Consider the following 24,784-nt stretch of genomic DNA (forward strand, 5'->3'; position numbering starts at 1 on the left):
TTGAAACTTTATTTTGTGCGTTTTAAAAAAAACTTGTTCATGGTACAAAATTCCAAATGCACAAAAAGTTTCAATGAAAACGAAGTCTCCTTCGTTCCTCAGCCTCCAGCTCTCAGACAACTACTGCGACCAATGCTGTATGTTTCCTTAGGAGCTAGAATGAATGCTTGTCACACACACAGAAAAGACAGAAGTTGGGTGGCAGGGTTGTAGACTGTCTCCCCCTTTACGCACACCTGCGCTTTCTGTAAAATGCATGCACGTTACTTGCAGTATTGGAGAAGGAGGTGCTCGCAGGGTAACTGCATGTGTGTGCATCTGGAGCTATTCAGGAGACACATACTGGGTCTGAGGGCCCCCCCAAAATGGTCCCTTAGAATATGTTCTCTGTTAAGAGGAATGGACCTTTTATTTGACTTAAGCAAATAATTGTCTACTTATTCCACCTACTTTCTTTTGGTTATATTCTCACTTTTCATTACATATTCCACTTCTCTAGAACATGCACCAGAAAATGCTGGGAGGGTAGATGAAAGGAGATACTATTCTGGGCTCTGAATTAAGAAGTGGCATCATGATTTATAGATTTATCTTGTCTGAATTCAGTTAACATAAGCCCCTCACCAAGACGGACCACCTCTAAGTATGGTAAGACAAAAAGCTGAGAATTAAACCCTAGTGTGGTGGCTTAACCATGGTTCTGTCCTTCAGAGGTGCTGACCTCCTAGGCCCCATCCTATTGGTCATTATATAGCAACATAGCACTTTGGCCTTGGGCTGTAAGTCTGAGATACTCTCAGGAGAGACTGGGAGAAGGAGAGCTACTCAGCTTCACAATGATGGACCCAGATGGTTGCGGGTTTTTAAACTGTTATCACCCCTTTATGACTTTCCACTTCCCTTACTCTTGACATCCAGGACCACTCCTCTGTGCTGCGTGAGTGAGACTAGCAGCAACTCTTAGTGCCCTCTCCTCCTTCTGTCTCTGTGGCTGGGTGGAAAGTCTGCTCGTGAGGACTTTAGAAAATCTACTCTAATACCGGCCTGCGAGCTCTTTCAGGAGGCCTGGGCCTCAGTGCGTGCGTTTGAGGACATTTCTGTAAGGACTTGGCGGCCTCTCCTATTTACCTCCTGGGCCTCATCTCGTGCCAGACACTTGACACTGGGAAGAAATGCCACGTGGAGAGAGAAAGTATTTCCATGTTAACCATGCTGACCACATTTAGGCAAAGGCCAATGAGTAGTAGGCACACAGTTCAGAGGAGTAATATATGGATACTTACTTATAGGGACAGGAACAAGGGAAAAAAATTAAAGTTCCTAGATAACACACAGAAGCTAGTAAGCTAGGAAGATAATGATTATATGTATCTAGATGTATCTAGAAAGGGAGCTGGGCAGTGACCATTCCAACATCTCTAAGATCAACTGGCCACACAGCTGTGTAAGCATCGCACTGTTTGATCAGTTTGTATGTTAATCCTGTCTCTCTTCTAGACTGGAAGCTCCTGAGAGCCCAGCCTCATTTCCTATTGCTTCAGTTTCCTCCCTGGTGCTCAGTCCAAGGCAAAGGACTACACTGTACTAAACTGAACATAAACTGCACTAAATTCAAAAAGCAAAAGATGATAGCAGAAGATCACCTCTATGTAATAATGTCACTGTATCTTAACTGCAATGAAAATTTTAAAAACCATTATTATTAGCATTCCATGCCGATAAGGTGAATGTTGAAATTCACGGCAACTGTAGCCATGATTAGTCATGTACTTTATCACTAATAAGTGATCATGTACAAGTTTAATCATGTATTTTAGGGTAAACTTACTTCCCTAACATCTTTCTTTTAAATTACATGTAATATGCTAAGGGCCAAATAAATTCTTGACTCATCAAAATCTTAAGGGTCTGATGAAAAAAGGTAAATTAACTTAAAAAAGTAAATTTTTGACAGATAAACAAAAACATAAAATAATGAACTAGAATTAGAACAATCCTCAGGGATCAGTTAACATCCCCACACCCATTATACCAGAGTTTCTGTAATTGTGAAAGAAAATATCCCCAGATATTGTTTTATGAATTTCATGATGGAGACTATAACCAAGGAAAAAATTCTCTCATTCACTGCTCATTTTAAGTTTAATTTTACTCTACTGTGATAACTAAAAAAGGAATTCCAGATACTTATGCCAAAAAGAAAGTTCTCTTCAAACATGAATTAATCAAGTACAATGCCTGCAGTGCTTTTTAAATTTTTATCCCATAGCTAAAAGTGGTATTTACCTTGTAATTAAAATTCACAGTACATGAAAAATGTCAGTGGTAGAGTGGTGCCCCCAAGTGGCACATTGATAAATTGCAATGTGCTGATGGAAAAGTTAGAAACACTGTATGGCTAACTATTCTGTCTCGTTTTCTTTGATTAATCTAAAAGTGCGTATTATATTTCACAGGGGCTCATAATAACTGTCCTGCAGACCATCTCGGACGCATGGTCTCCCTTAGTCACCCTTTTAATAAGAAATACCAAGGGATAATCTGGTATGTAAAACTATCACTTTCCTTATTATCTCAAAGGTTGGGGGCGGGGGCGTCTGCAAAACAGTAAAGGGAGTGTCAGATCTACTCTGATTTATTAAGGGAACGGCATTTAAAATGTTATAGAAATTTTTTTTAAGAATTAATTTTTTATCCATCTCTTAACATTACCCAACTCCCAGTGTCTATGGCCTAGCGTGTAAAGCAGAACTGGAAACCAAACCGTACCCAACCAAACTGCTTAGAGTGGGTGGTGCTAATGATGTGCTTTGTGCACAAATGAAGGGTCGACCATCGACGCCCTGGGGCAAGAATCTATAAAACATACGAGTTTAACATATACATAAATATACACTAAATGTATATTTAATACATGTAAATGTATACACATTTAATACATTTGCATGTATTAAATATAACTGATAGGGAACTCAAATGTTGGAAAAACTTTAGTTTAAGTAATAGCTAACAAGCTTAGTAATCAATGTGTGTAAAAAGCTATTGTTTCAGGGACTGAAGGTTTGACCCACCCTGACTCCAGGAGACAATAAGCAGCTCCACCTTTGTGCCCCCGGAGGACTGATGCAGTCTGAGCCCTTGTACTCCAGGGTGAGCCGCCCAGGACACAGATAAAGACCACCGCCCAGGGTGAGAATGCTGCATTTTTTAATCCAATTAACTTTTCCCTGAATTCCAGACCCCTTATTTATACTTTGTTGTCCTTATAAAAAGAACCATTTTAAAATGGAGGTTAAGATGGTCTGTTAGGATACAAGCCCACTCTCTTCTCAGATCACCAGCATCTGAATACAGCGCCCATAAAGATTCAACCCGTCTCTGCTTATTGGGTCTGGTAGGTGACAGGCAGCACGAACACTGGCTTTCCTGCTTACATACCAATCACAGGGGAGTTGCTATCTCATACAGCTAAAAGGTCAACATTCTGAGGGCCAATTTCTTTTGAACAGTTAATAGAACTACAAAAAAATATAGAATGTTTACAACCTCAAGGAAGTTCTTTAAAGAAGTTTTAAAAACCACATGTGTGACATATTTCTTTGATTTTTCTCTCTTAAAAGTAGAATGCAAAAGAAAAACTTCCACTTAATAGAGAATTCCAATTAAAGTCACTGAGTGGTGATTAGATAAAGTTTTATTAGGCTTCCTTTATTTATTAACTTGGATGGTTTAGCAGTAAGGTGAATCTAGACTGTTGTTGAGTGATAATTATATCTAAGACGATATGATACCTATATTTTATATATATATTTATAAATATAACATACCTCATATTTATTCATATTACAGCCTTTATTATACAATATTTATATTGATACTTTATACATACATAGACATCTATCCAAACCTTATTACAATCCTTCTTACCTGTAAATTATGCCCATTTACAGATAAGAAAACTAAAGCTCAGGTTAGGAACCTGCATAACCTTAAGCTTACAGGTAAGAACAGGACTGGCTTTGCTTCTTGACCTGCTCACCTGTTGTCTTAATTGTCGCTATGCTGCCTTCTTTCCAACATGCTTGGATTTTGTGAGCGGCCATATTCATGATTCTTCATGATTTCAGCAGAGAGTTATCAAATTAAATGTCTACAAAGGCAGGCAGGTGGTGGAAAGGTGTGACATAGGTACAAGAGACAATGAGGAATGGCAAGAATGTGGCTAACTGGAGTACAGGGTCTGTCTTAAGGGGCCAGCTGCTACCCAGCTCCAGCCCATACTGGCTACATGGACAGCAATGCTAGCAAATGTTATCAAATCTTTTGGTATTTTTCAAGAAAAGATGAAAGACTCAATTTTTGAGTCTTTTTCAGAGTCTTATTTTTTTAGAGCTGCTCATTTTTAAATGCTGGCAACTAATTTAGATTTAAAAAGAAGCACTCACTATACAGGCCAAAAAACCCCCACAAAACCCCATATCTGAAGGCTGAATGTGGCCAATATGTAATACGTTGTAGGGATTCTGATGACAAACAATTCCTTTCTGAGAGATTCTAGACTAGACCTTCTGACACCGAATGATTTGGCAAGTATCCTCAGTACTGGCTTCATCCTACACGCCTAGGCTTGGTCTGTCATCTGCAGTCCAAGTCACATTTTTAAGACTAGTTCAGGTACAGGAAAGGTCACTAACAAATCACTTCCCAATCAACCAGCCCCTCTTCTCTCTCCTAGTCTCTCTCTCCCTCCTCCCCCATCACCCGCTCTTTCTCTTTATACACACACACCCCCATCATTTCAAGTCTGCAGCTTTCAGGTTTGGTCTTCACACATTACTTTACATCCTTTTAATCAACTTTTTTTAGCCCTCCTGTGAATTTTTAAAATTCTTCATATTCCTCCTTAGTTGAAGAAACCAAAATTGGATACAGAGTTTACAGTGTGGTTTTACAAGTCCTGAGTCAGATTTAGGTCTTACTTTCAATGTTTCCATAAAGATTCTCTAGTAATTTTCATAAATTTATCATCCTGTCTTAAATGTCTGGAAGAGTACCTCTAGGACTTAAAAGGGAAAAAATTCTTTTCAGTAGGAGTCTTAAAGCATGTTTCTATTTTTAAGGATTTTTTTTTTAGATTTTATTTATTTATTTTTACACAGAGGGGAAGGGAGGAAGAAAGAGAGGGAGAGAAACATCAATGTGTGGTTGCCTCTCATGCGTCCCCCACCAGGGACCTGGCACGCACCCCAGGCATGTGCGTGGGAATCGAACTGGTGACCCTTTCGTTCGCAGGCCTGTGCTCAATCTACTGACCCACACCAGCCAGGGCTTAAAGTACGTTTTAAGGACACCAGAAGAGTACCAGCACTGTCACCGTTCTTCAGGTAGGAATTTATTGAAAACTATGAATTCTAGATAATTTTTAAAATTCTGGACATAGAGACCATTTAAAAGGTTGACTTTTAGTATCAGTAACATTTACCTTTATAATTCCTACAAAATATTAAGAAGTAGAAAATTGTTTATCATGCTGATTTTAAACCCACACTTCAATATCCAATGGGATAACGCTAGAAGAATTTAGAGTAGAATCTATTTAGCCTCAAAATACATTATGGGATGAGAATGTGTTCTTCTGTCAACGGCTTATTTCTTAGATCATCCTTTCTTCCGCTTTCTCTTCCTCTTGTATTTCTGATGCGCAAGTTTCTTATCCTCACTTCAGTTCCTACTAACTTTTCACTGCAGCAAATTCAATCTTAAGCTAAAAATGAAGATTCATCCTGATCTGTAAGAGATGTTCAACAGCATTCAGTGTTTTTCTCTACTATGAAGTTTATAGGTCCAATCAAATCAAAGGAGAAGAAGTAATAAGTTCATCAACATGAGCTAATTTTAAATGGGAGCCCCTGTTTGGTTTGCATATCTAATTTGAAAACTGTGTAACTACAGACTTTGAAAAACTCTTCTGTAGAAAAGGGCAAAGGAAATTGATACCATAGTTCCTCTAGTACACCCTAGTCACCTCAAATGTGAATTTCCATTTATTTGCATTTCATAACATTTCTAAAACTGCAGTCATTATAAACGATTCTTACTCTGTCATTCAAGAAGTCCCAATCAAGTTAAGTTGAAGTAATGTTGCAACTGAGATTCCGGTATGCATAAAAATTTTATTTTCATGTAATCTACCCCATGTCCCTCCCTAAGTCATCTGGGTACTTTACTCACCTGCTGAAATGCCTTCAAAAATCTGACCTGAAGACATCATTCAAGAAGTTTTTTTTATCTCTTACTACATTCTTTAATGCAAAAGTCAAAGTGAAGGGTACTCCATGTTTTGAATCAGCTAAAAGTTGCACACATGGGCAGCCAAGTCAAGATTTGTAGAAAGCATTTTTACTTACAATTCCTCTCCTTGTTTGGCTGTCTTGTCTGAAACCAGATAGACGGTCCCAAAACTCCCACTGCCAAGCTTCTGTCGAAGCACATATCTTCCTGCGATTAAGGTCTGTGGATACCTGGGAATGGCCATCGATCCACTCACATATTTGGCAGCTTCTTGGAATTTCAGCATCGCTCCAAACACGAAATAACTGGTTTCTTTGTTTATAGAAACTTAACATTCAAGTCTCCTAGGAGATGGTCGAATTCATCCAAGTAGCATTGGTCAGTGTCTTAAAGGAAAAAAGTCCAGAGATTAGGTCTAAAAAGTGCTGAGCTATTCCCAAGAAAAAGTATAAGTTTTTGGCAGTGATACCTGCACCTCGATGAGTGGATTGAATGGCCCATGTCAGTTAACTTTAACAACTTGAAGGAAAAATGTCACCAGGCGGAAATACTGAAGATTCCAATAGAAGGCAGTCTTTCATAGGGAGAGAGCCTTCCCTCATACATTCCCATTTGGCAAGACTGACAGTCAAATTTCCCCAAAGTTCTGAGAGGTATATATATTTTTCAATCAACAATCTGGTAAAGATATATACTCCCTACCTACTTTTCAAAAATCATCCAAATATATGAACATTATCATTTCCTTAAATCTATGTATTTTCACCAGCCTTTTTGTAAGTCTCTCTTCCTACCATATGTCTATTTTTTATCAACAAATATTGAGTTCAGATTAAATGGGAAATGAGCGTGACACCGGTTTCTTTAGACTTTTTTTTTTTTTTTTTACTTTTGTGGACTTTAAACCTTGGTATTTGCATTTCTTCAAACTGATGTGAAAAGGGATAAGGATTCAGAATGAATTTTTTTCCCATTCTAAGCAAATTCTGATCCAGTTTCTAAAGCTTCAATTATACATACTATGTATAGAGCAATTTCCCTGGATTGGAAACAAGAAATATCACAAAAGCAGTTCAAACTTAAAATTGTATTGTAATGTTAGCTGAAATAAATGTGTTATAGGTAAATCTGTGATTCCTCACGGCGCTACAAATGCACAGCAGAATTATAAAAGTCAGGACTGTTTCATATGTATGAGGCAGTCACTTGACTGCCTCATGAAGTAAAATCACTTATTTCATTAAGGTATAATTTTTTTTGTTTTAAATCTATATAAAAACATGATTTTAAATTGAAGACTCTATGACTTGAAGTCAGGTTTCCTTACTCAACAATTCCAAAGCTATGAGACAAAACCTGTTGTATAAAATGATAAAACAGGATGTTATCTGTGTAGTTTGGGGTACGTAGCCAACAGGCTTCAGAACAGAACATAAACAAGTAAATGTCCATTTGCAGCAGCGATTTTCAACTTTTTTCATCTCGTAGCACACATAAACTAATTACTAAAATTCTGCAGCACACTACAAAATATATTTTTTGCCGATCTGACAAGAAAAATAGGTATAATTTTGATTGAGTTACAAGAAATAATAGTAGTAATTACCTACCCTTTTTGCTCCCAGGTGACTTTTAAAAAATGAGGTGACTATACTTATATATAAGGATTTCTGGTACCAAACATTAACCAATCAGACACAACCTTATTATACAATGTGACCAATAAGATGCCACTTTATTATATGACTTTATATTAACTTATGGTTCAAAATAGGTCATTCACACCAGACACTTATTGTTGTATTGGCTGTTGTCTTTTTCTTTGACAATCTAAGGGGAAAGAGGTCAGTGCCCCTAACTAAAACAGTCAGGTATTGCATGTTTTAAAAATTCTTGTAGCACACTGGTTGAAAATCACTGATTTACAGCATTTTTCTTCTTGAAATAATGTATTATTCAGGTAAGTTTCTCCTGATGCCAGTGAGGAGCTTAGAACTAGCTAAGAAAGGAAGGAAGGAAGGGAAAGAGAGAGGGAGAAAATAAAGAGGGAAAGAGAGAGAGAAGAAATTAAAAAAGAGAAAGGAACCAAATCACCTGAGTGGCTATGGGCCCATGACAACAGTAAAACAACATTAGCATCGAACTGGAACCTCAGAGCTGAGGCCCATACCTCAAAACCCCTGAGGAAATAAAAAATTAAGTGGGACTATCAAGATCATAGAAAGTATCAGTAAAATCTGCTGGAAAAAAAAATGAACTGGAGAGCAGGTACCCACATATATCTTTTGTCTGCATCCTCTCCTAGGATAAAAGTGAGGTTTCCTGGGCAACTTAAACTGTTAAAAAAAATAAAAGTACAGACTTACAGCTTTTCAACTGAAAAGGATCCTTCATATCATTCGGGAGTTCTCTTTACTTTGAAGATGTGATGAGGGTCTCTGTTTAGTGAAGGACAGAATAGATCTGAGAAGCCCAGTTTCCCAGGGGCTCCCCTTTGTAAATGAGCGTTTAAACCCAGCAGTGTCTGAACAGCCTGGCTGTACCCACAGCGTACTTTGGAACTAGGTTCCCTGTGGCCCAAACTCAGCCCTGCAGCCCCCTTCCCAGGCCATCTTCATTCCATTAGTGTCCTCTGTGTAACCATAGAGCTACCTGTTCACTTGTCAAGGTACCATTCTCCCCACCTCAAAAGGTTTGGAATGAACTTGAGAGTCTGGAACACACCTTCTTTACCTTTGTATTCTCGGTGCCTGGCATATAGTAGGTGTTCAATAAACTTTGTTAGGGCAAATAAGCGTCAAGCAGAACGACAGCTGACGGAGGAAGGGAAAAAGTATGTGGGGTAGGGGAAGGGGAGAGAAAAATTACAAAACTGGATGGAACTGTGAGAAAGGTGAAAGAGTACCATTCTGTGCAAGCCGGGCCCTTGCACGGGAAGCTGACCTGGTTGGGGGCAAAAGACAAGGGAAGGGAGTGCTTATCACAGGTGGAAGCCAAGGAGTCCTCTTCCAAGGCAATGACACATGAGAGGAAGCAGATTTGACACCAGATTCTGCTAACTTGGGAATCCAACCTTAAAGGTAAGCCTAAAATTAGGGGAAAACTAACATAACTGCCTCAACTTTTCGAAAAGTGGCATCTTCGCAAAGCGGGTTAACAGATATCGAGGGGGCACCAGCAACACTTATTCTGCGGACAATGGAGCAGACCCCAGAGGTAAGGAGTCGAGGGAAGGGAGGAGGTCGAAGGTTCGGAGGACCAGAGATGTGGACCCAGACCGAGGCAGCCGAAACCACCACCTTCCCCGGCGCCGGGGAGCCCGGCACGCCCGGAGGAGAGCTCTTCGCATACCTTTCCGAGTCGAGGGCGGTGGAGCCGCAGCGCCAGGGCATGCCCAGGGTCCCGCCCGCAAGTGGGACCTACTTTGGGCTGGCCCTCAGGACCCACGGAGCTCCGGGACCACCTCTGGCCAAGTTTGTTGGGCACCGTTGCCAGGGAGACAACGCAGGGCATGCTGGGAAGTCGGGAGAGCCCGCCCTGAGACCGTCACCGAGGCGGAAGTGTGCTCGGACTCTAGTGGGCGGGAAGAAGAGCGCAGGCTGTAATCTGACAGCAGCCACTCCGGAGGGTACTCCCCCCTTTCTACAGCGACCTCGCGCAGGAGCGCCCGCCTCCCCATCCCGCGCGCGGTCAGGCGCCACTGGCTTCAGGGAACCGGGCTTCCCAGTGACGTAGACCGGGAGACTTCCTGTACGCGCGCTCAGGTTGGGGGGCTTCCTCTTCCAGTTCTGCTAGGCTTCCGAGGGCTTCTAATGGACCGGCCGGTCCGCTGTGAGGACGGAGCAGGTGGGCTATGCTGTGGGTCGGAGTGGCACGGTAGTGAGGGCCCGGGGGACGCGGTGTACGAAGGCCCGTGTTTGAGGATCGTGTGCACCTTTCTCCTACCCAGCACGCATTTGTTAAACAACTGTCCCAGGTCCTGTAATCAGCTTAAGATGTGTTGACACGGTCTCTGCTGTCAGAAACTACATACAAGAGGGACTTCTAAAGAAATAAGCATTATTTCTTTATACTTAGCAGAGATAGGGCCGCGACTAGGGTGAAAGTGAGTCAGACGCAAAATGCAGGGATGGTGAAAAACTCTGTAATCAAGATAAATTTTAATGCAATACCTTCAAAAATCAAAATTAATGCAAAAAAAAAATCCATGGTTGACAAAGTCTCACGATTTTGTAACAGTACCATGCTGAGCCATTTTGGATCCAGAGGCCAAAGGAAAAACTAGTAATTCTGATCCTGTGACTTAAGTTTGCCAGATATTGAAGGATATTGCTGGTAACTGGGCCCAGATATGCAAAGACAAGAAGGTGATTGGGATAAAACTGGACAGTTAGTTCCTGGAAGCATGAAAACTTTGCTCACTCAAAACTATGCCAATTAAGATGGGCCCACCAGCCAGTGCCTGAAATAAGTTCCTGGACTCTGATTGTCAAAACAAAACGAAACAAAACAGAACAAAAAACTGGATCCATATCATTGACCATACACACTTGAATTAACTGAAGCCCAAAGCCTCATGATTTATTATGAGATTGAGAAGGATATAATTTCATGGCTTACGACTTTTTACTTTGACCCCACGAAGTGAACATTCTGTTTTGTAAGATTATTGCCTATCTCAATATCAAAGTCAACAGAAGTTCTACACTAGTGTGTCAGTAATGGACTTTAATCAATTTTCCTTTAGAATCATTAGCAACCTTAATCATATCCAAAGGACAAACTCCATGAACCATTGAACCTGTGCCTTGTAACACACAGGGGAAGCAAAAAAGAATGAAAAAGCACTCAACTGGTTGGTCTTGCCTGAGGATCTAGGTAAGAATTAAGATGCTGACACCTAAGATGTTGTATTTAAAGAGTTCTTTGTAACATTTGCTGTTGATTTGATGGTGGTGGAAACAGTGGCTTGGTCCCCTGTAACTAGCATCAATTGAGAGTGTATTCTGTTGTTTTAAACAGGCAATTCTTCACACAGTCATCATGGGTATCCGAGGACTAATGAGTTTTGTGGAAGATCATAGTAATGAGTTCTTCACTGATTTGAAGTTGCGAGACACAAAAATTATTATTGACGGCTATGCTCTCTTCCACCGGCTTTGCTTCAACTCAAACCTGGAGCTCCAGTATGGAGGGGACTATGATTCTTTTGCAGATGTTGTACAGAATTTCTTTGAATCACTGTTTGCTTGTAACATATGTCCATATGTTGTACTAGATGGAGGTTGTGACATTTCAGATAAAAAGCTTACAACTTTGAAGGATCGAGCTAGAGAGAAGATCCAGATGGCCCATTCCCTTTCTGTTGGTGGGGGTGGGTATGTATGTCCCTTGCTCATCCGGGAAGTGTTTATACAGGTTTTGATCAAGCTGCAGGTGTGTTTCGTCCAATGCTTTTCAGAAGCAGATCGGGACATTATGACACTGGCTAATCACTGGAATTGCCCTGTGTTATCATCGGATAGTGACTTTTGCATTTTTGACCTGAAAGCTGGGTTTTGCCCTTTGAATAACTTTCAGTGGAGAAATCTGAACACTATTAAGGGCACACGAGACTTCTATATCCCTGCCAAATGCTTTTCCCTTGATGCACTCTGCCATTACTTCAGCAATATGAATAAAGCGCTTCTACCTCTCTTTGCGGTGCTATGTGGAAATGACCATATCAATCTGCCCATCATGGAGACAGTCTTAAGTAAAGCACGTCTTCCTCTTGGAGCTGCCAGTTCTAAGGGGAGGAGACACCACCGAGTTCTGGGACTTCTGAGCTGGTTGTCTTGTTTTGCTGAGCCTGCTGAAGCACTAGATAATGTTCTAAAAAGTCTCCCAAAAAAGGATCGAGAAAATGTTAAGGAACTTCTCTGCTGTTCCATGGAAGAATACCAGCAGTCCCCGGTGAAGCTGCAGGACTTCTTCCAATGTGGTACTTATGCCTGTCCGGAGGCCTTGAATCTGGGTTTACCAGCATGGGTCCTAGAGGCTCTGGCCAAAGGGGAGCTCTCTCCTTTCATCAGCGATGCTTTGGTGCTAAGACGGACCATTCTTCACACCCAGGTGGAAAACATGCAGCAACCAAATGCCCACAGAATCTCTCTGCCTATCCGGCAAGTCATTTATGGGCTTCTTTTGAATGTTTCTCAACATCTGGGAAATGTGTCCTTGAATGCATCACCTCCTCGGCCTGTAGCTTTCAGTGAAGTAGAAAGGATTAATAAAAATATCAAAACATCAACTGTTGATGCAGAACTGCCCAAGGATAGTTCTGACTTAAGCAAATTGACTGAGGTAAGTGTTTGTGATACTAATGTGAATTCTGTAAAGCACTTAACAGGTTACAGAGTGCTTTCGTGTATATTATCTCTCTTAATATAATAAACTGAGGCTGGTTGCCATACTGCCCCCATTTCATAGCTGAGAAAACCTGGGCTGAAAGTGGTAACTATGTAATACCTCAGCCAGGGAGTATCAGTGCCTGGACCCACCCCGAGATCTTTTAGCTCCAAATCTGCCTTTTCACTGTTTTTCAGTATTAGTCTGTGTTGTCTTTGAAATTATTACTACTACTCTGTTGTTACTAGCTATCACATTGGGGTTATATGGCTTTAAAAAAGGGGAATGGGAAAACATTACGAGCTAGAAAGAAAAACAGAAAGAAAAAGAAAAAAGTGTGCCTAAAGCCATTGACCATAGGCATAACTAACATATCAGCCTGCATCAAATTTCAGTTAACGAGATTGATACTGATGCTTGGGTCTATTTTTCATTTTTTTTAATGAGGACCTTTTTTTAGGCTTTCAATTTATGGCATCATGGTGATTTGCTTGATTTGATAATGAAAAAAACAACTCTTAGCCTAAGTAGTGTTGCTTAAATGTGAGTCACACTAGATTAATCCCCTTTTCAAAGTAAAAAAATTCTTACTGATTCCAGTGTTTGCCTCGTTTTCCATATTACATAAATATATTAAAAATTACAAATAGATATGTTAGACATTGCTTATGCTAACACAATTAAATTTACAAATTACATGCAGATAAATTTACAGTACCAATCTCAGTGCTCATTGGAGTTTTCCCTAGATCCAACCAAACATTCAGATTCACGACACCGTCACCGATCGCTCTGGGGGCCGGTCTGCCCAGGGATAGAGGACAGCGAGCACACCCTCCCAGCAAGTGTGAGTCAGGCTTTCCTCTTCTGCGACAGACCTCGCAGCACTCCACACCATTGGTTCTCCACTGGGGGTGATTTCACCCCCCCCCGGGGGACATTTGGCAATGTCTGGAGACACTTTAGATTGTCACTACCTGGGCAGGTGGGTAGAGGGAGGGAGGTATTGCTATTGGCATCTAGTGGGTAGAGGCCAAGGATGCTGCTAAAGCTTCGTGATGTTTGCACAGCTTATACATATACAAAAACCACTTTAAGGGTGAATTTTAAGACATGATTTATCTCAATTAAAGAAAGAAAAAGTCTCACTGGCCTCCTTCCCCACAGGATTCAACCTTATAACAATTCCATAGACTTCATTTCCAGGGTCTCTGCAAGGGACATTCTTAATTACAAGTCACTGTACTCACAGAAGCCCCATGACATGGTGTCCCCATCTGGTGTTTACAGTTTGTTTATAGTTCAAGTCTGGATGTAGGTTTACAAGAGTCATTTTTATCACGCTAAGTAACACAGCTAACGTTATCACATCTCCAGGGTTACAGAACAGGGAAGTTGAACATAGGTCAAATTCCAAAGAGAAGGGATTTATTAATACTTTACCCACACCAATAAAGTTGGAATTAGCAGTGCCCTGACCCATGTGGCTCCATTGGGCGTTGTCCCACAAAGCAAAAGTTTGCTGCTGGTTCAAATCCCAGCGAGGGCACATGCCTGTGTAGCGGGTTCGGTCCCTAGTCAAAGCGTGTGCAAGAGGCAACTGATCAATGTTTCTCTCCCTCTCTTTCCTCCTCCCTCCTCCCCTCTCTAAAAATAAATATATAAAATCTTTTTTTAAAAATTGAAGTTATTCATGGAAATCATCCACATAAGAAAATAAAAGTCAGATATGTAGTCGCCCCCCCGCCCCGTTGAAATTGGCAACATTCTAAAAGATGTTCTGCTGAAATTACATTTCTACTCATAACATAAATGGTGCTGTATTGAAAACGTTTTTAATGGCATTGTTGAGAAATCATTGATGTCCACTTTAGTGCCCATATTTAAAGTGCGTACTCCTATGAGTTTTGGTATGTTTACATCCGTGAATCCATCCTGCAATTAAAGTAATGAATGCATCCATTATCCCTACAGGTTTCCTCTTGCCTGTTTGCCATCCATCCCTTCCTATGTACATACAGCAGAGTACACAGATAATTGTACAGCTTGATGCATTTTCACCAACTCGACACTTCCATGTAGAGAATACCCAGGTGGAGACTCATTATCAGCATCCCAGAAGCTTTCCCTAGTATCTGGTTCTTGTAGTCACCCCGTCTGCTACCCCCTCTAACCACTATCCTGACCTCTAACAACATTGAATAGTCTTGACTGTTTTTATACTTTAAAACAATGGAGTCATACAGTATGAATTCTTTCATCTGGCTTCTTTTATTCAACCTAATGTGAGATTTATTCATCTCTCTGAGAGTAATTGTAGAAAATTCATTTCTCATTGCTGTATATTATTACAGTTTTGGAATATACCAAAATTGGTTTTTCTGTTTTATGGCTGATGGGCATTTAGGTAGCTCGCAGTTTGGAGTATTGTGAATAGTGCTATGAACATTCTAGAGCATGTCATTTAGTGGAAATATGAACACATTTCTATTGCATATGTAACTAGGGGCGGAATTTGCAGGGTTATAGGGATACACATATGTTCAGCTTGGAAGATATATGCCAAGTGGTCTTGTAAAGGGGTTTTACCAATTAATATTCCTGCCAGCGAGCGCATGAGTTCCCCTCACTTTACACCCTTGCTGATACCTGGTATTTTCTATCCTTTTAAAAAAGTTTAGCTATTTTGGTGGCTGCATAGTGGCATCGTTTTAGCCAGTTTTAGTGGGTGTTAATTTGCACTTTTCTGATGACTTCAGTACCTTTACATGTGTTTCCTGGCCATTTGGACATTCTGTTATGTAAGTTTCTGTTCAGCCTTTTGCCCATTTTTCTGTTTGTTTTAAATTTTTATATACAGGTCTTTTGTTAAATAACATGTATTGTGGTGAATAGCCTTTCCCATTCTGTGGATTCTTTTAATTCTAATATGGCTTGATAAACAGAAATTCTTAACATAGGTGAACTTTTCATTATTTATGGTTATCACTTTTGTGACTTAAGTAATTACTGTGTACTTCCTGGTCATGAAGAAAAAATTTTTTGCCTTTCATATTTACATCTGCAATCTCTCTAGAACTGATTTGTTCCCATACAGGACAACATAGGGATCGGCACACTTTCCTTGCATATAAAAATCTAGTGGAGTCAATGAGCGTCGCAGGCTGACCATACTCCTTGCTAAGTGCAGATGACAAGTGTTCTCATCCCTTAACTGTATTCAAAGTAAGGTGAAATTGTAGTTCTCTCTCTACGCAGCGATATCACCTGGCTTTCCCTTGGCATAAGCTAATCAATTCTGTATTTAGTTCAGTGTTGTAAACTCTAATCAGTGCACAGTAATTCTAAACAGTATCAGGTGCAAATGTGATTCCAGAGACAAATGCAGGTACAAGTGTAGAAACTCTGTGATAATATCTGTTCATTTTTTTTCTTAATATGATGTGGTAATAATACTTTGATTACCTGCTTTGTGCCAACTCTTATAATAGAAAATGTATACAGTCTCTCCTTTAATTCCCACAGCAACCACACAGGATAGTGCTTCAGTTTTGGTTTTATGTTAGTTGCAGTGGACAGAGTGCCTCTCAAGTTAACCGGCAAGAGGGGAATTGTAAGGAGAAATGGAAGTGGATCGATCATTCTTGGGGAGTAAAGCAGTGCCAACGCCAGCCTCTCTCCGGGCACCTCTGCCACTGTGTGGCAGCTGCTTCTGCAGGCTTGTGCTTTCCCTCCCCCTGGGAGTTGTCACGGGGGATAAGACCTAACCAGACTTAAGGGCTGTGAGCAGAGCAGTTCCCCTTTCGGAAGGGGCTGAGGATTGGTGGGTTCCATGGGGCATTTTCTGTAACTCATTATAATGCCCATTTTACAGATGGTTAGACTGACTGTAGGAAAGCTCAGAAACTCGCCCAAGGCCGTAGTTAGTGGGGGACAGAACATCTCTGAAGTCAAGCTCAGACTGCTTTGTTCGTTACAACTTGGCTAGAGAATTCCATAATGTAAGCATTCTGTGTCAGTAAAGAATTCAGGTATGTTCTCAGCCTTTACTTGGTTTGTTTTTCTACCAGTTTAGATTACATAGTTTTTGTTTCTACCTTTAAGTAGTTAATGCTACTTCTCATAGGGGTGATGACTCTACTGTAAAGCACTTTACATATGTCTACTTAGAAAACTTTTATTGCAGTATTAAAGTTATTAAAACCAGTACTTACAAACCACTAATCAGTGCTGTTGTGCACTGATGAGGAAACTGTTTTGTCAATTATGACATGTTTTGTTTCAGGCTACAATCTCTGCTGCCAACACCCTCACTGCCTGCTAATTAGGTGTTTCCTGCTAAGAAGTGTCTCAGACTCGCTCGGAAAGTTAGTGTCTAGCAGACACTAGGAATACTATTATATTTTTCTCTTAAAGTTTGATCATAAAGTCCCGCTGAAGGTGCCCTTTTAATAGTCCTAACTTCCCTTGTCTATAAAACTATGTGTAAGCTGTAAGGTCTCTTGTGGTACCGAAGTCTTCAGATTCATTAAGGTAAAATTATTTCAACATGTAGCCCAAAGCCCATAGCTGTTTTTACTCCTCACTTACTTGAAGCACACTCTCTGGAACACGGAGTAAAAGTGAGTGTGGTGTGTTACTGCGAGCACAGTGCTGGTAGTACTCATATTCATCATGTAGGTGAGTATACCTGTCACCTACAAGTAGCCACCCTGGGACAATCCCTGTGTTGGAGAACGCAAAGCCAGGAAAACATTCAACTGGGTAGGAACATGAGGCAAGACCCAAACAAATAGAAAACTGAATGATATGCCACAAGGGGGCACATAATCTAAGTTCCTTCTAGAGGGTGATAAGTAATGGCGTCTTAGAGACGGTAGAGTCTAAATATTCACTGCCAAGGGATTTGTTGAGTATAAATCATTGTTTCTCAAAGCAAATAGTTAAAATGCAGGTTTCTGGCATCCCTCAGATTCACTGAATCAAAAATGTAGGGGGTAGGGCCTGAGGACTGAATTTCTGACAAGCTTCCCAAGTAACATGTGCACTGAAGATGCTCAGCCAGCCTCCTGGGAGGATGGAATGGCATGAGCAGGGGGTGTGCAGCGGGAGTAGACAGTACATCCATTCAATCAACCATATTTATTAAGCACCTATTAATGTTCTAGTGCTGAGTGTGGCTGATTGTTTTACACAGGAAGCTAAAAATCTGACACAATTTCATTGGCATAAAGTCTCTTCATACTAGGGGGGAAAAACGGTTCCCCCAAAGTAACTTGCAAGGTGTTCGGTATGTATTTTCAGCTCTCCATGGCTAGACGGCAGATACTTCTGTTAGAAACGTTAAAGGTGAAACAGACCACCCTGGACCCAGTCCCTGCTGCTTTGAAGTTGCCCATTGCTGTCAGTTGCTACTGGTTGCAGCACATGGAGGTCAAGGCAAAACTGCATCATCTACAAGCCTTACTGCTGGGGATGCTGTTGGGGCCCTTGCAGGCCATAGTCAACAGCCCTGGTAGGTATCCAGAAATTCCAGAAGTGTATTTTTGTCACTTACAATAAAAACTTAAAAAAATTCTTGGATTATCTACTTCTGTCAGTTGTTATATCAGAACTTAGAAATGGAGGCACCAATGTATCATTCATTCATTGGTATCTTTGAGCACTTCCGTGTGCAGGCTCGGTGCGAGAGGGTTTGACCTCAAGGACACGCAGTGAAGAAGCACGGAGACTGCCTAGTCCTGTGTACTCTGTGGCACCTAAGTGCTTTCACCTGTGAAGTGTGACTGCTGTTCAGTTGCATTTTGTATTCCATTTTCTATCTCTGTCTCTATTATCGTTATAGGTGCAACATCACCACTAGAAACATCTAAAATTTCCCATTGGTGAAACTTCTGAATACAACTACAATAAGCGTTCCTGCTCGTGCTGGTTTTTGCTTTCCTTTTTCTCCACTGGAAGTTTTGGTTAGCATGTACCATATTTTGCCGTGTCTAATGTGCACTTTCTTGCCCAAATTGTTGAGGGGGAAAATAAGGGTGTGCACTATACACGGGTATAGGAATCCCGTGTATGATGTGCACAAAAACGTGGGTGCGCCGAAAGTGGGCCGAATGTGGTAAGTGGTGATGGCATCAGTAACTTCTTTTCTGTTGGAGAAATTTGCTTTTGAGACAGTTCCCTCTGAATTTAAATAGCAGGTGAAATAAATGTTGATGCACTGGAGCACTTCAATTCCCTAATGGAATTATTCTCTTTAAAGATACGAATGCTGTCACGCTTTCTGTAAACGCGTGTATAGTTACCGCCCGTTCGAACACGCTGTCTGATGACTGCTGCCGCATTTCAGGGGTTCAGTAGCCACAGGACAGCACATTCCCATCACTGCAGAAAGTTCTACCGGCTACTGCTACTCTGAAGTTTACTTTTTAAAATAAGTTAAATAATGAACCTGCATAGACTCCAAGAAAGCCCAAGTGTGAGAGTAGCTGTCAGAGGGATTGCTGTTGACAGCCAACTTAATGCAGAACAAAGGAGGCCCACTCACGGTTAAGACACAAGTGTAGGGTGTTTCCTCTCATTGAACAATAGATAATGAAAATTCTCAGAGCACAAGCCTATTAAGTTTTTACCTGAGTCCAGCAGAAGGGGCATGTCAAGGGTCTGTTTCTTTTCTTGTAGGAATTGTGGACCCGGCGCCCAGGCAGGCTCAGTGCCTTGCTGCTCGCTAATTGGTAAAAGGTGGGCCTCTCTGTCATTACCTTCAGGTTGGTCTGGGTGTCGTTCTGTGCACTCCTGCTCAGACACACCTGCAGAAGCTGTGGGTCAACACACACAGCATTCTCCGTCTCCCCACGTTGCTGCTCCTCTCCCCTGACCCTCTCTGTGAAGACGTGGTGATCTGCCACAGTCCGAGTCACACTTTTGTTTTCCTCCCATAAAAGAGGTTGAAATGTGCTTTGAAACATGGCTGTTTCTTTAAGGGCACTATTAGCACAGAGGTCTCCAGGAAAGAAAGTTTGGTGGAAGAGAACAATAAAGGGAATGATAGTTAATAGTAATTTATATTTTGCAGAGACAGATCTAGGGTTTGGAGAGTTTGATGCAGATATGTTTAAGGTTAGGCGGTACACCAGTGAAACAGATTAAACGAAAAAATAATAAAGTGTTGAATAAAGTTAGACTGTCATTAAAAAGGCATTTCAGTATAATATTTCAATTTACACAGCAAGGCTTTTTTACATTGGCATTAAGATAGAAAGGGGCCAGAAATTATTTAAAGCAATTTTTTCTTTATGAAGCTTTCCGTGTGGAGAAAACGACAAGTTGATAGTGTTCTGGGAACTACTGCCCTTGGGTCGTTTCTTTGTCTAGAGAAGGAAGACCTGCGGGAGGATGGTGCTAAGAGGTTGTGTGAGGAGTTCCAAAGAGTGAAGGAGCAGACGCGGCCGGGCACGAGGCTGGACTTGGACACAGCTCACATCTTCTGTCAGTGGCAGAGCTGTCTGCAGATGGGGGTGTACCTCAATCAGCTGCTGTCCTCTCCTCTCCCAGAGCCAGACCTAACTTGGTAAGCACCACGGGAAACTAGTTCAGAGGGCTGCACACAGAAGCAAACACTTTTATTCATAAAGCAAAGAAGTTAGTTTTACAAATTCATCTTAGTATAATTGGTCTTGGAACACTATTCTAGCTAAAGAGCTAGAAATGGAAAAATATTAAATTATTTCCGTATTTCCAAAGAGAATGTCCATGAGTAGATCGATTTTATAAAATCAGTTCCGAAGTAAAAGAGGCAGTTGTTGGTAAGGTATCATTTGTTCCCTCATTCAAGTCTGTTCAAATATCACTTTTTAGCTTTTTCTGATCTTCCTGAAATATTACTCTTTACTTCCAGTCACTCTAGCCCTGTTCTCTTTTGTATTTCATAATTGCATTTCTTACCACTTGGCGTATTGTCCACTCAGTCATTCAAATAGTAAATGCCTGCTCAGGTCTATGGTGCAACGAGCATCAAAAAACCTTCTGCTGTCATGGAGGTTCTTCTAGTGAGATGACTACTAGGTGCTTCCATGAACTTTAAGGGTTTTTGGCCAGACATGTATGAAAGGAGAGGCAGCCTGTATGCCAGGAAGCGATGATGTTTGATTACGGAGTTTAAGTTGGGCAAGAAAGAAATGATAGTCGTAGTGCGTGGGCCAGTGAAAAGGTGGGAGGATCAGTGAATTGGACATCCTGGTGATTAAAGAAGATACCAGGCAGACAGTTCTGGAAATGGAGTTGAGCTTGTATATATGCTTTCTCACCCTCCACATGAATGTAAACTCTGTGAGGGCAGGGCCTTGTCTACTTGATGTACTGTTGTAGCCCCAGTGCCTAGCATATCGTAAGTACGCAAATTTTATTGTTGAATGAACAATAAATGGAGGCGTGCAAAATATGCCGGTGCGGCTTTAAATGTTTCGAGGTGAAAAGCTTCCTCGCAGTTGTGTTGTTACTGTGTCTCCGGGCCTTCACATGGGAGCTAACCCTAGAACCCTTCACCAAGTAAGATTAATTGGCCTTAGACCTATGGATACTTTATTTCTGGCCTTTAATAACTTAGGTCGTTCTTGACTGTATCCTCTCTAGATACCAGAAATCCCTTTAAAAACAAAACAGGATACCCATCAGTAGATAAGTATATAAAACAACTGTGGGACATTTACACAATGGCATACTACTACTTGGCCATAAACAAGAAAATTTTATCCTTTATGACAGCATGAATGGACCTGGAGAACATTATGCTAAGTGAAATAAGCAAGTCAGAGAAAAACAAATACCATGTGATCTCACTCGTATGTGCAATCTAATGAACAAACTGAACTAACAAAATAGAAACAGACTCATAGCAGGATGACAGCTATGAGGCAGGGGGAGCGGTTAGGGGGTGGAGGGATTGAGCAAAAAGGAAAAAGCACTCATGGACATGGACAACAGTGTGGTGACTGAGGCAGGAGGGGGGGTCTAAGGGGGATAAATGGCAATGGAAAAATTACAAAAAAAAATCCCCCCCCCCACCAAAAAAAAAAAGGATAAACAAGGCCAAACAGTTCTCAATGATTTCAGTAAAAGGACTGTTCTTGCACCTCAGCACCACTAAGGCTTTTAAAATGATGATTTTACACTGATTAAATGATGGAAGTTCTATATCAATTGCTAAGGTACCGGTTGATAATTCTGACAGTAAGTTACTTATTAAATTTGTGGCTTCCAGTTAATCCCACCTTATGTTTGTGGAGTAGGTTTTTAGTCCAAGGTGAAGGGAAACTTTGCAAATGATGCCGTTAAATTTTCTTATCTCAGACGGACTACCTGTTTGGTTTCCCAGAGGCATTTTTAATTCCCGGTCTTTGAAGTGTTAAGAAGCCTGCTCAATTTTGGGCTAGTTGTAGAACCAGCAAGCATCCATCACTGAATTTGAGGTTAAAAATGTCACCAGCCAAGTTGTTAATAACAACTCAGTTCCTTCCTTCAAGGAACAAATTATTCTTAAGTAATTTTAATGATTTTATAGAACTCTCAGTGTTCAGATGCATTCATTGAAGCCATGCTAATGATGGTTGTCTGTCTGTCTGTCTGTCTGTCGTTGAACAGCTTGTACAGTGGAAGCCTGGTGCATGGACTGTGCCGGCAACTGCTCACATCAACCTCCGTAGAAAGTCTCCTGAGCTTGTGTCCTGCAGCAAAGCAACTTTATGAACATCTGTTCAATGCCACAAGGGCATATGCGCCTGCTGAATTATTCCTGCCAAAGAGTAAATCTAATTCAAAAAAGAAAAGGCAAAGGAAACAAGGTACCAGCCAGTCAAAGAGCAGAGTGGGAACCACCTCAAACAGTAGATACTGGTATGAGGGAAGCAATCGCTTTCGGCTATTGATGGTTGAAAACTTGGAGGAACATACTGAGGCCTCAAAGGATGAGTAAACTGTCTGCAAGCAGAAGTATTATGAAATTCTGTCTTAAAAATTTTTTGTTACCTGCCTTGAAATAACTTTTTTCTTTAGAACTAACCACTTAGGGGATAAACATTGCAAAAGGTAATCTCTGAATTCCAAGATATTTTGTATCTTGCTTTTAATAAATACAGCCTGATTTAAGAAACTTCTGTATTCCTCACACATATTTGTCCTTCTGTTTCATTTCAGTAAGTTAGTAAGTCTACTGATAACCTTTAAATTGCAGCAACTCAGCCAGCTATGTTCTCAAAAAGAAGTCCTACCTCAAATATTTCCAATTAAGCAGAAGCTGGGTTGTTATTTTTTTAATGTTTTTACAACTGCTTCCTATTTACGGACCTTAAGAAACAGAAGTCAGGAGGCCACACAGAAAACTATACACCTTTAAACACTCGGTAAAGGAGGCCATGGCAGGTCCACGAGCGCTTTAGATATGCTCCAGGTTTTCAAACACGTTGAAGCCCAAATGGCCCCGACAAAATAAGCAGCAGCATCCTGAGCTGCTGGATCTGGGAGGAAACATTAAGGAGAAATTTAAAAGTTAGGCCGTTTCTTATACTGCAGGTTTTGACCTATTTATGGGATGCGAAGTTAATGAGCCATCCAGCATTTTTAGTGGAAAATATCAGATATGCATATTGTGTATCAGACGGTTGTGCAGATGTCTTACTGTGTGGGGACTTTGAAAGCCACTGCTCTGAACACACTGGAAGCAGCTAAAATTCCAAGCACCAGCAGAACTGTGACGGTGCTGGCCAGTTCCAAATAAAGAGAATAAAAAAGGAAGGGGGATGAATACATTTGGGCAAGAGTTCAAAGTATACTCTGACCTTCATTTGTATTCATATAAATTGTAGTTTTCCTTTCTTCTGTGCTCATGTTGTATTCCATGAGTAGTAACCCCCAATGTGGTTTGAACCGCCACTTTGAACAGGCCTGTATTCAGTCCCCAAAGTCTGGTAAATAATTCTCTCCACTTTCCTAGCAGTACCACACTCTTCGGAGAGAGTAAGCCAGCATCAGCCAGTGTTACACACATACATCTCAAGGGTTAACTGGCTTCAGCCACTTACAAAAGGCAAATACACAATCTCATTTGCTCCTAAAGTTTTCAACCAAAAGACTGGCTTCTGTTTCCAATAAGGGTCTTGAAATTAAAAAAAAAAAAAAAAGTTTATTATTCCAGGAAGACTGCGTGGGGCTCCTTAGTGAGCACATTTTTAATGTCACTGAAGACACGGTTATTCCCAGAAGAATCAAGAAAAGAACAGTCACATGCATGGACTTTGAGAAGATAAAGTATTTTGCCAGCAAATAGTGGATGTAATACAGACTAGAAGCACCTAAGACCTTGTTGAATCAAAAATATCTATTTTCCTTGGTTTCTGGAGTTGGGGGCCCATCAGGAAAATATACTAGTACAGGTGTCATACATCCGGGCTCATCAACACTGCTTTTTAAAACCACCAACCCTGCGTGGAAAACCACTCATTCCCACTTCCACTTTGGTGATGACCGACTCCACAGGCACTCCACTGAAGAGTGTGTGGGCAACAGAGTTTAATTAAAAGCAACTGAATTATATCAATCATCTCTCTCTTTCAAGTTTTTCTAACAAAAGGGCCCTCCTTCAATAGACTGAGAAACCAGGTTCCCTTCCCTGGCCATTTCAATCACAGCCATTCACTTGAGATTACCCAGCCTTGCAGCAGTTGAAGTCTAACAATGTCCATTAACTCTTCCTATCTGTGAGAATGTAGGAAAGTTACCTACCCCAGTATGTATCTTCTGTATTCATGGAGGACATAGGCACTCCACAAGATGCCTGAGGGAGGTGACCAAAGAAATGATGACATAGCACCTGACCCCCAGAAGACATACGCTGCTTAGAGACGACACACAGTGAAATAACAGGGCATTTTATGAAGCAATCTGCCAAGTGCAGAATGGCAAAGCGTAGACTGGATCCTACAATGGGACAGCGGTCACCAGATGAGGCGGCCTTTGAGCCTGGCTCTGAGAGACAAGGATGTAATTCAGATGAGGTGCAGGAGGCAGGGGGAGCATCTGTTGAAGCAGAATATTGCATGTCCCATAGTCC

At 41.0% G+C, this 24,784-nt stretch overlaps 2 protein-coding genes across 15 annotated transcripts in view; one reads left to right on the plus strand and one right to left on the minus strand.

The window, feature by feature from the left end:
- The window catches only part of NEK11 (NIMA related kinase 11), a 199,258-nt gene extending 189,464 nt beyond the window's left edge, over nt 1–9,794 (minus strand). For all 9 annotated transcript variants that reach the window (XM_053929433.2, XM_053929432.2, XM_053929436.2 and 6 more), the window contains exons 1-2: nt 9,643–9,794; nt 6,408–6,677 (exon numbers count right to left, since the gene is read on the minus strand). In XM_053929433.2, the coding sequence (XP_053785408.1) occupies nt 6,408–6,577 (170 nt within the window). In that variant the 5' untranslated portion in view covers nt 6,578–6,677; nt 9,643–9,794. The remainder of the gene's footprint in view (nt 1–6,407; nt 6,678–9,642) is intronic.
- Nucleotides 9,795–9,880: 86 nt separating this feature from the next.
- ASTE1 (asteroid homolog 1) lies at nt 9,881–22,828 on the plus strand. 6 transcript variants are annotated; one of them, XM_045199656.3, is made up of 6 exons: nt 9,881–10,041; nt 11,039–11,169; nt 11,314–12,636; nt 17,986–18,196; nt 20,056–20,251; nt 22,321–22,828. In XM_045199656.3, the coding sequence occupies exons 3-6, from the start codon at nt 11,335–11,337 to the stop codon at nt 22,649–22,651; spliced, it is 2,040 nt and encodes a 679-aa protein (XP_045055591.2). In that variant the 5' UTR covers nt 9,881–10,041; nt 11,039–11,169; nt 11,314–11,334; the 3' UTR covers nt 22,652–22,828. The 6 variants fall into 6 exon arrangements, with proteins under 6 accessions (XP_045055591.2, XP_045055589.2, XP_045055590.2 ...); XM_045199654.3 differs by having other exon boundaries at nt 9,883–10,137; XM_045199655.3 differs by having other exon boundaries at nt 9,883–10,055.
- Nucleotides 22,829–24,784: the final 1,956 nt, after the last annotated feature.

Source organism: Desmodus rotundus, chromosome 8 (genome assembly GCF_022682495.2).
Source record: "Desmodus rotundus isolate HL8 chromosome 8, HLdesRot8A.1, whole genome shotgun sequence".
Classification (NCBI taxonomy): Eukaryota; Metazoa; Chordata; class Mammalia; order Chiroptera; family Phyllostomidae; genus Desmodus; species Desmodus rotundus.

Coding starts and splice junctions, on each gene's coding strand:
- ASTE1 (XM_045199656.3), top strand. CDS start 11,335: ATGGGTATCCGAGGACTAATGAGTTTTGTGGAAGATCATAGTAATGAG. Junction 12,637..17,985: donor ACTTAAGCAAATTGACTGAG/GTAAGTGTTTGT, acceptor ATGTATTTTCAG/CTCTCCATGGCTAGACGGCA. Junction 18,197..20,055: donor GGCCATAGTCAACAGCCCTG/GTAGGTATCCAG, acceptor TTCTTTGTCTAG/AGAAGGAAGACCTGCGGGAG.